This window comes from Lissotriton vulgaris, chromosome 2_1 (assembly GCF_964263255.1).
Source record: "Lissotriton vulgaris chromosome 2_1, aLisVul1.2, whole genome shotgun sequence".
Lineage (NCBI taxonomy): Eukaryota > Metazoa > Chordata > Amphibia > Caudata > Salamandridae > Lissotriton > Lissotriton vulgaris.
In genome coordinates this window covers 2,033,292,718-2,033,305,139 of record NC_141687.1, presented here as the reverse complement: position 1 = coordinate 2,033,305,139, position 12,422 = coordinate 2,033,292,718, and the positions used below count along the sequence as shown (strand labels likewise).

At 46.2% G+C, this 12,422-nt stretch overlaps 1 protein-coding gene across 1 annotated transcript in view; it reads right to left on the bottom strand.

Annotated features, from left to right (window-relative positions):
• Nucleotides 1-12,422, bottom strand: part of ATP8B4 (ATPase phospholipid transporting 8B4 (putative)) — a 3,619,152-nt gene that overhangs the window by 1,474,340 nt on the left and 2,132,390 nt on the right. Inside the window, exon 16 of the mRNA XM_086958264.1 lies at nt 6,444-6,559. Coding sequence (XP_086814390.1) covers nt 6,444-6,559 — 116 coding nt within the window. The remainder of the gene's footprint in view (nt 1-6,443; nt 6,560-12,422) is intronic.

The window sequence follows — 12,422 nt, the reverse complement described above, 5'->3', positions numbered from 1 at the left end:
AAAAGTAAGATTAGAATATAAGAATACCCTGAAAAGGAGGAAATCGCAGCTACAGCAACAAGCCTGGGATTCCCTCAACCAAGCTGCTGAGCTATCTATTGGGAGTTAACCGTGGCCCTGTTCTGGGCCACGGTTAACTCCCCCTTCCTTAAGGATGAAAATACTCTGGAGTTAACATCTAATGTCCCTAGTGATGAGTGGTTAATACACTTTTCTAATAATATTGATTCTAATAGTGGCACACTTACCAACCTTAATAGTTGGACCGCTCTGCCATTGGACATCTCTGTGGATGAGGTCAAGCTTGGCATCCGTAGTAGCAAGGGGGGGAAAGCCCAAGGCCCTGACGGGGTGCCTATCGGTGTTTATAAAGCGGCCCCAGAGATGTGGAGCCCCCTTCTGGCCATCGTTTTTAATGCTGCAGTTTATTCCAAGTCCCCCGATACCTGGGGGGATTCAATCATTATCCCGATATATAAAAAGGGCAGTAGGTCGGACGTGAAAAATTATCGTCCCATTTCTCTACTTGACTCTTCAGTCAAGATTATGAGCAGAGTTATGTTGGTCAGGTTAGAGGAATGGGCCGAGCAAGAGGGTATTCTGGCCGATAGCCAACATGGATTTAGAAAGGGCAGGGGTACCCTAGATCAGTGTATTAATCTTGACCTACTGATCGGGAAATATACCGAAGCTAAACAAGGCTCTCTTTATCTCTGCTCTTGCTTTGCAGACCTAAGTAGTGCCTTTGACTTGGTCGATCACACTCTTTTATGGACAACACTGTTACAGCTAGGTGCGCCAGAGGGTATAATAATCTTCTTGGCTAGGCTTTATGGGAAACTACAAACGTGCGTACATTTCGGCCCCAATGGGGTATGCACCCTGAAATTTAGCGTTAAGAGAGGGATAAGACAGGGCTGTGTATTGGCCCCCCCTCCTTTTTATCTTATTTATTAATGGCATTGATGTTATTTTAAAAAACGTAAATGCAGATGCCCCCAAGATCAAAGGTATCCCTGTGCCGGTGTTACTTTACGCCGATGTCGCTGTATTGCTCTCAAGAACCCCTTTGGGACTGCAGCGTTTGATGGATAGATTCTTCATCTTCATAAAAGAAAGGAAACGAATTATTAATAAAGGAAAAACACATACCATGACCTGTGGGGCTAAAAGCAATATTTTAAATGCCTTTTTATCGATGGTGACAATGTGCAACATGTAGACACATTGTTATCTTGGTATAACCTTCTCCAAAGACAGAAAATGGCTTAACAAATTTAATAATATCCGTAACAAGAAGGCCAAAATTGCCCATGGTGTTTTTAGGTTTGCAGCAAAGGTCGGGGACCGCCGCACCAGGGACATGCTCACTATTTATCAAGCAAGATGTGTTACTATTGCACTCTATGGGGGCGGGTGTTTGGGGCCACAAATGTGACCATAATTTGCAGCAGGAGGAAAATCGCTTTTTGAAAAAACTGCTGGCTTTACCTGCGTCTGCTCCAATTGGATATTAATTATCTGATTGATCTATTATCCTTGAGGCCACTTATGATTTGGCGCTCTATTTGGCTACAAGAAGAAAAGTCTTTTAATAGATCTATAATTGAGGATTGTCTCTCTCTCTATAAACATCGTAATATTCCCTGGTTAAAATATGTGGCTGTTTGTTTTTCCGAGATATTTAATTTTAACATATTGAGTGATCCCGGTGCAGCATCCCTGGTCTCTAAAGCAGAAGTAAAAAACAATTTTCTGATTTTTAGAGCAAGGAAGCGGGAACTAGCAAATGGATCCTTATCCACTGTCTTGTTCTATAGTACCTATAAGGTTGGTGAAGGATTTCCGAATTACTTAGCCATGGTGACAAGGCCATCGCACAAGTTTGTATTGACCAGATTAAGGTTTGGTGTAGCACACCATTTGGTGGCGCTTCCGACTCTTAAGAAGCACCCAACCGGGCCCGGTTTATGTGATGGTATATCCAAGCAGAGCACCTTGCACTTTTTACTGTTTTGTAAACTGTACATACATTTTCGTACTGCCTATCTGAAACCCATGTTTGTTAAATACGGTGTACGATAAGTTAATCAGGCTATGAGTTTAATTTTTAATCTGCAATTTGCCGATATTTGTTTTTATACTGCTACGTTTTTAAACCAGTCTATCAATGCAAGGAAAAGCATGTGTTTTTAAGAGTTATGTCTGTCAACCCTCCGGTTGTTTTTAAACTTTGAAAATTATTGTATGTAATATTTACTGTATTTTTATCTTTGTGCTTTTATGGTCATTTACGTGTGCCGAATAAAGCTTCATGAATTGAATTGAATTGACTATCGAAGGTGATAAAAGCGACCCAACCACATTAACACTGAAATGCTACCAGACGCTGAATTGAAAGCACTGCTATAGGGTAAGCAGGGCTAAATAAAGCAGAACAGTGGATCCCAGAAACTGAGAGTGATTTAAAGCTAAATTTTAAAAAATACCTAAATATAGAAAAGGTCTTGGCTGGCATCAAGGTGAAAAATCGAAGACCTTAACGCATGAACCGGCCATAATAATCATGCGTATTATAGGCATCCCCTAGACAAAGAACATGGGTCCAGTGGAACTGTATGTGAAAACAATGTTGACAGCTCTTTATAGGACAAACTACCACATATTCTTGTGGACAGGAATGCTTTGTTACGTCTACCACGGGAGAAGTGTGACATGCTCTATCAGTGATATAGTTTTGATCCGTTTTCCCATGCAGGAGTTTCTACCTGTCAAGAAGCATCTAATGTAACGTGGAAGCACCTATGCTATGCTGTACCCAGCGCAAATTTGGATCGTGCAAAACTGAAGACAAAAAGTATTTGCTAAACCAGAAAGAGGCCTCGAAGTTCTTCAAATCCATCCATCCCACGAGACTGGCGCCAATTCCCTGCAAACTTGCGGGTAACATGATGCCCTAATCAGTGATGCTGAATATTAGCCATAAAAACAATTAATACTCTAATGCGTTCAGTTGTCTGCTCAAATAAATTGTAAATAGAGCTGCCTAAATTGCGTTTACCTGCTACCTAACTTTTGAATGAAGCCACAAAGAGTGAGTGACTTCAGGTGTGCAGACCAATCTTTATCATATCAGAGTGCACCCAGGCCACCTCTGCTTCCGCAGAGCTGTACCGCTCCCCCTAAGTTCACCCACTATCGTTCGCACCCCTTTGAAAATGTTGAAATATTTACTGTTAGTCGGTCAGTTACAGCCTGGCCACGGTTATGTGGGATCAGGGATCAGTGCGTGGCGGGAGGTCATATTACCTGACATGTTGGGGTGGCCGGTGACGGAGGAGGGAGGGTACTTTACAAGTAGTTCAGAAAGTTTGCTGACATTGTCATATTCTAACTTCAGTTACGCTAACACCAATGTGGATCAGGCAACATTAACAGTGCTTTCATGTATGGCAAAACCCACATAGTGTGACAAAACCCCTACGTTTTTCATACATTCTGGTTAGTGGTATCTCCATCTCGCTGCAAATAATTGTATGAGGTCGGGATTTCAATGTAATTCTTAATTACAATCTCAACAGATCCCGAAGGTGCGTCAGGCAAACTGTTGCAGCAGTCCCAACAATTAGAGGCAGAATGGCGGACCACAACCTACTAGGGAGATGAAAACAAAACTCTGGCCCAGAGCACAGCAGGTGATTTTGTGTCGATGCAGCGGCAGGGGGAAGATGCACTGATCAGGAGTGCCCTCTGGCCATTGAGGGCCTCACCTGCCAAATGTGTCAAGTATCCCATGAGAGAATGGTCTATGTGATGCACGTAACTTCTGTTTTTCAATAGGGTAAGGGCACCCTTCTGTTTACTAGGGGTGCAGTTGTGGCTTTGGAGCATATGATGTGAGAGGTAACCGATTTTGGCATTGGGTCTGCATGTTAATTGGGGGATGTTCGGTCTCTTTATACTAATTCCTCTAATTGATGACAGTGCGGGAGACCAGATCAGCCCCACTGAAGTGGGATCTCGGTACCTTGAAGTGTCTGGGAGTCCAAATATATCATGGTGCACACATCTTACTAGACAGAAACTAGGATGGCACTATCACCACTGTGGAGGTCAGTATATTTCTGGTGTACAGTACCACTAACACGAGTAACCCTTTCTAAAATGGTCATGTTGCCTAGACTACTGTACCACTTTGTATATTTCCTAGTTGGGCTTGCCGGAGTCTCTTTAGGGAGTTCGGAGTTACAGATGTTGCTATTGAATCTAATATGGGACAGCGTAGCATATACTAAGGTCCATGCCTACTGGCATACATATTATATGCACCACAAGTACAGCGGCCGAGATGGGTGATGCCCGAGGTGATAACGAATCTTGCTCCTTACAGAAGGGGCTTGGAGCTCCCCATGCTTGAGGAGACAATTTGGGGACGGGTTGGGACTTGTCCCATACAATATTGATAAAGGCAGCATGACACTGCTGAGAGCATTCACTGAAGAGGACCAAAAGGCAGATAGCATATGTGCCGGACCTCACACTGTGGTCCTTCCAGAGTTTAATGAGATAACACAAAAAATAAATATTGATCTATGGATGATATCCAGACTGACAGTATTAGGGGACTTTTATGTAGTGAATTTACAAAGCACATTTGAGGGAATTAGAAAGGAGGTTAGTTCCTAATATTTTTATTGTGTAGTGAGGACAGCAACGAAAGTGTGTAAGAAAGGGGCATCAAACAGAGACACACACAGTCTTGCATATTATCACCATGCACGGCCTATGTTGTGGGCGGCAACGATCTATCAGGCAATTCTGAAATCTAGTGGCCCAGACTTTAGTGATGTAAAGGTTAAGTGGGAGACCGCCACTGGACCAGATATGTCAGAAAATTACTGAGTAAGAACGAGGGAATATACCATGACAGTGTCACACAATGTCAGCTTCAAACTTATTTAATTAATTGATTACTACCAGAGCTATCTGCCTCTGAAGAAACTGATTAGAATATTTTCTAGTCCCAGCAGTAAGTGCCTCAGGTGCAAGAGGACTGATTCTCACTTTGTTTCCCATGGCTTGGAGAGTCCAGATTCTCCAACCTTACTTGAAAGAAGTGACCCTCATACACTCAACGTTTACAAATAAGAGATAGTTCAGACCCCATTCACATGTTTTATTGGGTTAATCGCAAGGCCTCAAAATTTGAAATGGCATCAGTAGTGGCTGCTACCAGACCCGGGTGGTGGTTCTAGGGCATGGGGGTGAGGGGGAACAAAAAAAGTGAATAAATAAATTTAAAAAAACATTTACCTGTGATGGACAGCCAGCCACCACCTCTCCTCCGTCCTCTTGTTCCTGTCTCACAGCAGAATGCAGGAAGCAGCAGGAAGTACCTGACTCCCAGCCTCCCCCTAGCCAATCACAATGCTGCAAAGCTACAATGCAGCAGTGTGATTGGTCTGAGTGCCATGGAATGACACTCAGTCTTGGAATGGGGGCCTGGGCATGTTCTCCATGCAGGCTTTAATGAATCATGCATGGAGAAGATGCGAAGTGCACTCTGTCATCGGAGCAGCCCCGCCCCAAACACAAAGTTGCAGCAGAAGGAAACATAAAATGATAATAACGCAAGTTATAATCATTTTTTGTTTCATTTACTGCTGAGGACCAGTGGGTCAACGCTCCTCCGCCTTAGCAGAGGAGCCCCCACTGATGGACACATGCAGATTTGGTCCTACTCATTGCAAATCGTCCTGGATGTCCTTGGGAGTACTGGATAGAAGAAACTAGCTGAGAAAGATGACAATATGGGTGGAGACTGAATGCAGTGATGACAGACACAGCCCCACCTCATTTGTGGAGAGCAGACATGCTGATGTTATAGGACCATATAACCACCTCCAACCCATGAGACTGTGCTCTTCAATATAGAGTACAAGAATATCGTGGAACACTAATACAGACAAAATATTGAGGAACAAAATATCAAAAGGAAGAAAGCTCAGATTTACAATTTTTTTACTCCACATCTATACACCTTTAACACATATGTATCTTCAAAGCTCTTCGATGTGGAGTTAAATATAAAAAATGTACACAAACTTGCATTTCAATATGTTGTCTCTCGATATTAGTGTTCCACGCTATCCTGGACTCGATATGCAGGAACCCCACCACCCCCTGATAGTCATGGACCCCAAGTCATGGACACTGAGAGCACATATTAATAGCTCCACGGTTCACTGAGGTTGGTATCTAATGTGGTATGGGTAATACAATTACTTAGGCTGATAGAGACACTTCAGACCATGCACGAAATTGTGTTTTTACTGAACTTACACGTGAAATGCCAGAACCCAGTGCTACATGTTAATAAAACAATGCAAATTGTAATATCAATGATGAATCGATGGTAGCATAATGAACACAGCAACTCTTACGTGAAGATGTTCTGAAGTCAATGACATCACTGCTTCATTGGAATGATGAAGCCTCTCAAACAAAATTGTGTCAGCACCTTTGGTGTAGAGTTTTATCTGTCCTTGTGGATTGCGAACTGAAATACGGAAACAAAAGAAAATATAAGACTGACGATATTTCAAGCAATGCCTCCATGAAACACCTACATTTGAGATGCAGTATCCATCCAATATTCTACAATGGTTATACAGAGACATGGCCGACTCCTAGAAAGCTGCGCCATGGTACTGCGATGTAACGACTGCGTTGTAAACGCATGCAAAATAAATGCCTATATTAGTATGACAGGTCCAAAACATATCTATGAATGTGGCGCAAGGCAGGTTGCAGCGTGGGCATCCAAATTGTGTCATGGGGTAGAATCGTTGGAACCTTGCTGGTGTCAAATACGCCCAATATAAATTATTGAATTGGATGTTTTTAAAGCGCTGGTTCTGTGACACCTTTTTGTGGCATTCTAGAGCACTCTTCCATGCTTTGTAATGCAGTGCGCGCCCAAATTCCTCTTCCTACTTTAGACTAAGTTGGGTGAGCGGCATTTCTGTGAGCTCTAGGATGGAACTATAGATCCAGGTAATGAGGTTCCCTATTGTGTGAAGTGCTGTGTGTGCCTTGGGTTACCCCTGCTAGACTCCAGGTCTGTTTACAATCTGAGACGATTTGTTTATGTAGAAGGTATTGCCCGGCTGGGAGTCCGCTCCCTTCTATCAGGCTTTCAAACAAACGAAGGAGTCCATCCACAAATAGTATTCTGTCTGGACGCGTACATCTCGGGATGTGTAGTGGCCGCGGCCTCTTGGGAGGACCACCAGTGGCAACAGTAGGGAGTAGAGTGGTGCATTGCAGGATAGGCGATGGATTTGCTGAATGCAGGACCTGGCCACCGCCACCTGGATGGGGGAGTTGGGTCCGGTCAGGTACCTAGAAGGAGTAGACAATGCACCACTGGAATTGGGAGGGGCCCAGGGTCCGAGCCCATTTCTTCCAAGCAGCGTCCGGCCATCCAGCCCAACAGCCGTTGGCGTTGCACTATGAGGAAGTAGGCTTCGAAAGATGGGGCGCTCAAACCACAGCTACCCTTTGGTGTCCTTTCCCCCAAATCAGAGATATTAGCAGGGAGTTAATCTCGCAAAAAAAGGCTTGTGGGGGATAACTAGTACATTTGCGAAGTAGTAGAGGAGGCGGGGAACTACCACCATTTTCGATAAGGCACACTTCCTACTGGGGCCAGGGGTAGGGTACGCCAAAAGTTGAGTTGGGTCCTTATGTGGTTGCTTTGAAACGGTCCTTCAGGGAGTGGTATAGTCTGATTCCTAGCTACCTTGTGGCGTCTCCGTTCCACGCTAGTCTAAACGACCCAATGCATATTTCTCGTGGGGGATGTCTGGGTGTAGAGGATATACAGTGGATTTTGCCCAATTGACTTTCAGCCCCGCTGCCTCCCCGAAGTGGTCTAGTGTTGCCCAGAGGGGAGTTAGGTTCATGGTGATATTCCGTATGTATATTAACAGGTTGTCCGCATATTGGGACACACTATGGGAGCATTTCACTAACGGTATGCCTCATTGTTCACCTCCCTTGCGGAGTCAGATTACTAGTGGTTCTATCGCTAGGGCGACAAGGATGGGGGAAAGCAGGCACCCTGGCGCCTCCCGCAGGTTACCTGAAAGTGAGCTGAAATGTGTTGGACAATGCGGACCTGGTATGTGAGATCCGTGTACAGCAGTCTGGTGTATACCATGAGTTTGGGACCGGCCCCTACCCGCTGCAGCACCGCGAATAAATACTGCCATGCCAGGCTGTCAAAAGCTTTTTCCAAGTCCAAAATAAGGCATGCTGCATTTGGGAATCAGGCCGCACCCCTTCCTGGACGTCTGACAATTATTCATTTATTAAATGTGTTTACTAATCGTGTTGTTTTATATGTAGGTAAATGTATAAATTGGATGTGCCTTACTTTTCCTATGCAAATTTGTAGAGTTCATATGCTGGTTTCTAATGTTGCAAAAAACACAGTTGATGGACAGAATGCAGAACAATGTCTTACATTCACCCCAGTACAAAATCTGGGCCTAAATCCATCGTTTATTTGCACTCCACACCACCCTAGGTCAGACACTGGTTATATGCAAATCAGCCTTGACCCTGTGCCTCATGGGAACAGTCCAGCCCGAACTACCAAGCCATGTCTTTCCTAGACCGGAATCAAGCATCCAAGGACCGGTTTCTGGCTATCAGCCTTCTTCAGCCTGGATAGCTTGACTCCAGTGATGCGGAGAGCCTGGGACTCACGTTTGAGCATACCCAACCCACTCGCGGTGAAAATTGCAAAAAACACAGTCGATGGACAGAATGCAGAACAATGTCTTACATTCACCCCAGTACAAAGATCTGGGCCTAAATCCATCGTTTTTTTGCACTCCACACCACCCTAGGTCAGACACTGGCTATATGCAAATCAGCCTTGACCCTGTGCCTCATGGAAACAGTCCAGCCCGAGCTACCAAGCCATGTCTTTCCTAGACTGGAATCAAGCATCCAAGGACCGGTTTCTGGCTATCAGCCTTCTTTAGCCTGGATAGCTTGACTCCAGTGATGTGGAGAGCATGGCATGGCTTGGCAGTTCGGGCTGGACTGTTCCCATGAGGCACAGGGTCAGACTGATTTGCATATAGCCGTGTCTGAACTGGGGTGGCAGAGTGGGCTAAAGAACGGTGATGGATTAAACCCAGATCTTTTGACTGGGTGTGAGTGTTTGATTGGTTCAGATGCTCCGTCCATTACCACCCCATTTTGTACCGCTTTTGGCCGCCATAAGTGTGGCAGGGTATGCTCAGACGTGAGTCCCTTGCTCACTTTGCCACTGGATTCAAGCAAGCCGGGCTGAAGACGGCTGGAATGCCAGAAACCGGTCCTCAGAAGCTTGTTTCCGGTCCAGGGAAGGCATGGCTTGGCAGTTCGGGCTGGACTGTTCCCATGAGGCACAGGGTCAGACTGATTTGCATATAGCCACGTCTGAACTGGGGTGCAGAGTGGGCTAAAGAACGGTGATGGATTAAACCCAGATCTTTTGACTGGGTGTGAGTGTTTGATTGGTTCAGATGCTCCGTCCATTACCACCCCCTTTTGTACCGGTTTCTAATGTTAGCCGAATTTTGTAGGCCTGAAATGCATTTTCCTAGAAACTCTCGTTTTACAATTAATAGCTGAATTTCCTGTGTGTTGTGGAATTTATTCTTTCTCACACTCTGTGTTGCAGGTGTAAGAAGCACCCTTGTTTGCTAAAATAATGTCTTTGTTTTATTAGTCAAGCAAGGAGAGAAGAAGTAACATTGTAAACTTGAGTTGATAAAAGAAGGCTGTTGTGCTTCACACAGGGAACAAAGGACTTCTTTTAACAAAATGAGAACATTGGATTCATGATCCTGCTCCACCCCATGTACTCTACAAAGTCATAAAGGAGGTGCTCTCATCAATAGTGGAAATTCTCACCCAGTCTTTAGAGGCAGGCGAAATCCTGACACCATGGAAACAAGCAATTATCAGACCACTACTAAAGGAACCCAACTTAGATGGGTCAAAACGCAGTAATTATAGGCCTATCTCACTCCTGCCATTCATTGGAAAGCTGGTAGAGAAACATGTAAATGGGGCACTATCTGAGTTTCTGGAAAATAACCTTTGCCTCCACCCCATGCAGATGTGTTTTCGTGCACAACATAGCATGGAATCCGCTCTTTTAGCAGTCTTAGAAGAATTAAACCACAAGTTACTTACCTTCGGTAACAATATATCTGTAAGAAACAGTAGCTAGTATTAGATTCCCTACCTTAGAATATCCCCAGGCGTCAGACTGGATCCGGAAACTTTTGCGTAGCAGTACCCTTGCGCGTCGGTAGGCGACGTCTGCGGCTCCGCGTTCGTCTTCGGCGTCGTTGGCATCGTGATGACGTCGTCGGAGTACTTAGACGCCGCCTCGCGTGCTGACGTCAGTTCATATACACAGCTTTTCCGCGCCAGAAACGCAGAGCCATGATAAAAACCAACACTGGTGCCATGAAACTAGGGCCCTGAAAGGGGATGACCTTAACCCTAGATATTGGTTCGCAGAACGGGGAGGATGGGTGGGGCGGTAAGGAATCTAATACTAACTACTGTTTCTTACAGATATATCGTTACCGAAGGTAAGTAACTTGTGCATATGAAAGAAACAGGTTAGTATTAGATTCCTAACCTTAGAATAGATACCCCAGCAATACCAACCCCGGTGGTGGGTCTGCGAACCAATAATCACACCAGAAAGTCCTGGAGGACAGAACGGCCAAAGAAGCCATCCCTCCGAACTTGGCTATCCAGGCAGTAGTGTCTTGCGAACGTGTGGAGCGAGGCCCACATAGCCGCCTGACAGATGTCCCGCAAGAGGACTCCCCGGCCCAGGGCAGTAGTAGCCGCCGTGGCCCGAGTGGAATGGGCTCTCAGCCCAACAGGAGGCTCCTTCTTAGCCAAAGAGTAGCATGCCTTGATGCACAACACGACCCACAGAGAGATGGTCCATTTGTGCACCGCCCGTCCCTTCTTAGCGCCCACGTAACCAACAAAGAGTTGGGCATCCAGCCGGAACTGGCGTGTGCAATCCAGATAGAATGAGAGCACACGTTCTGGGTCCCGACGGTGGAGCCGCTCTTCCTCTTTAGAGGGATGTGGAGGCAGAAAGAAGGTGGGCAAGGTGATGGACTGCCCGATGTGGAAGGCCGTGACTACCTTGGGCAGGAAAGAGGGTCTTGTCCGCAACACAACCTTGTCCGGATGGACAGAAAGGAAAGGAGGCTTGGAGGAAAGAGCCTGGAGCTCACTCACTCTCCTGGCAGAGGTGATGGCAACCAGGAAAGCAGTCTTAAGCGTAAGAAGACAGAGAGGACAGTTATGGAGCGGCACAAAAGGAGCGCACATCAGGTAAGTCAGAACCAGGTTCAAGTCCCACTGGGGCATCGCGAAAGGAACAGGGGGAACATATGAGTCATGCCCTTCAAGAACCTATTTACAATCGGGGACTTGAACAAAGAAGGCTGATAAGGTAGCCTTAAGAAGGCGGAAAGGGCCGAAAGGTAGCCCTTGATAGTGCCCAGAGCAGAGCCCTGCTGGGCAAGAGATAGAAGGAAGAGGAGAACTTCAAAAAGGGGGGCAGAGAGTGAATCCACAGCCTTTGCTGTGCACCATGCCACAAATCTGTTCAACCTGCAGGCGTGTACCGACTTTGTGGAGGGACGCCTGGCTGCCAGAATCACATTACAAACTTCAGGAAGCAAGTCAAATGGCCTCAACTGTCGCCGCTCAATCTCCAAGCATGGAGGTGGAGACTGGACAGGTTCGGGTGGAGGACCGTCCCCTCCTGCGGCGACAGAAGGTCCTCCTGAAGAGGCAGACGAATCGGGGGATCGACAGACATGCTTGGTATACCAGTATCTTCGTGCCCAGTCCGGAGCCACAAGGATGACTTAGGCCCGGTCGCGCCTGATCTTCTTCAGCACTCTGGGCAGAAGTGGTATAGGTGGAAACGCAGCTCCAAAGCGCAGAACTGATGACATTGCGCGTTCTCTTCTGTGGAGAATAGATCTAACCAAGGCTTTCCCCACTGCTGTAAGAGGCCTTGCGCCACGTCCGAGTTCAGATGCCATTCGTGATCAATCATGCACCGAAGGCTGAGTTTGTCCTCCCTGGCGTTCAGGAAACCTGCCAGGTGTTGAACCACCAGGGTCATGCCCTGATGTTCCAGCCACTACCCGAGGCACAGAGCCTCCTGGCATAGGGTCCATGACCCCACCCCGCCCTGTTTGTTGGAGTACCACATGGCGGTGGTGTTGTCCCTGAAAACCTGCACTACACTCCCCCGGACAGAGGGGAGGAATGCCTTCAGTGCAAGCCGGATCACCCGAAGCTCC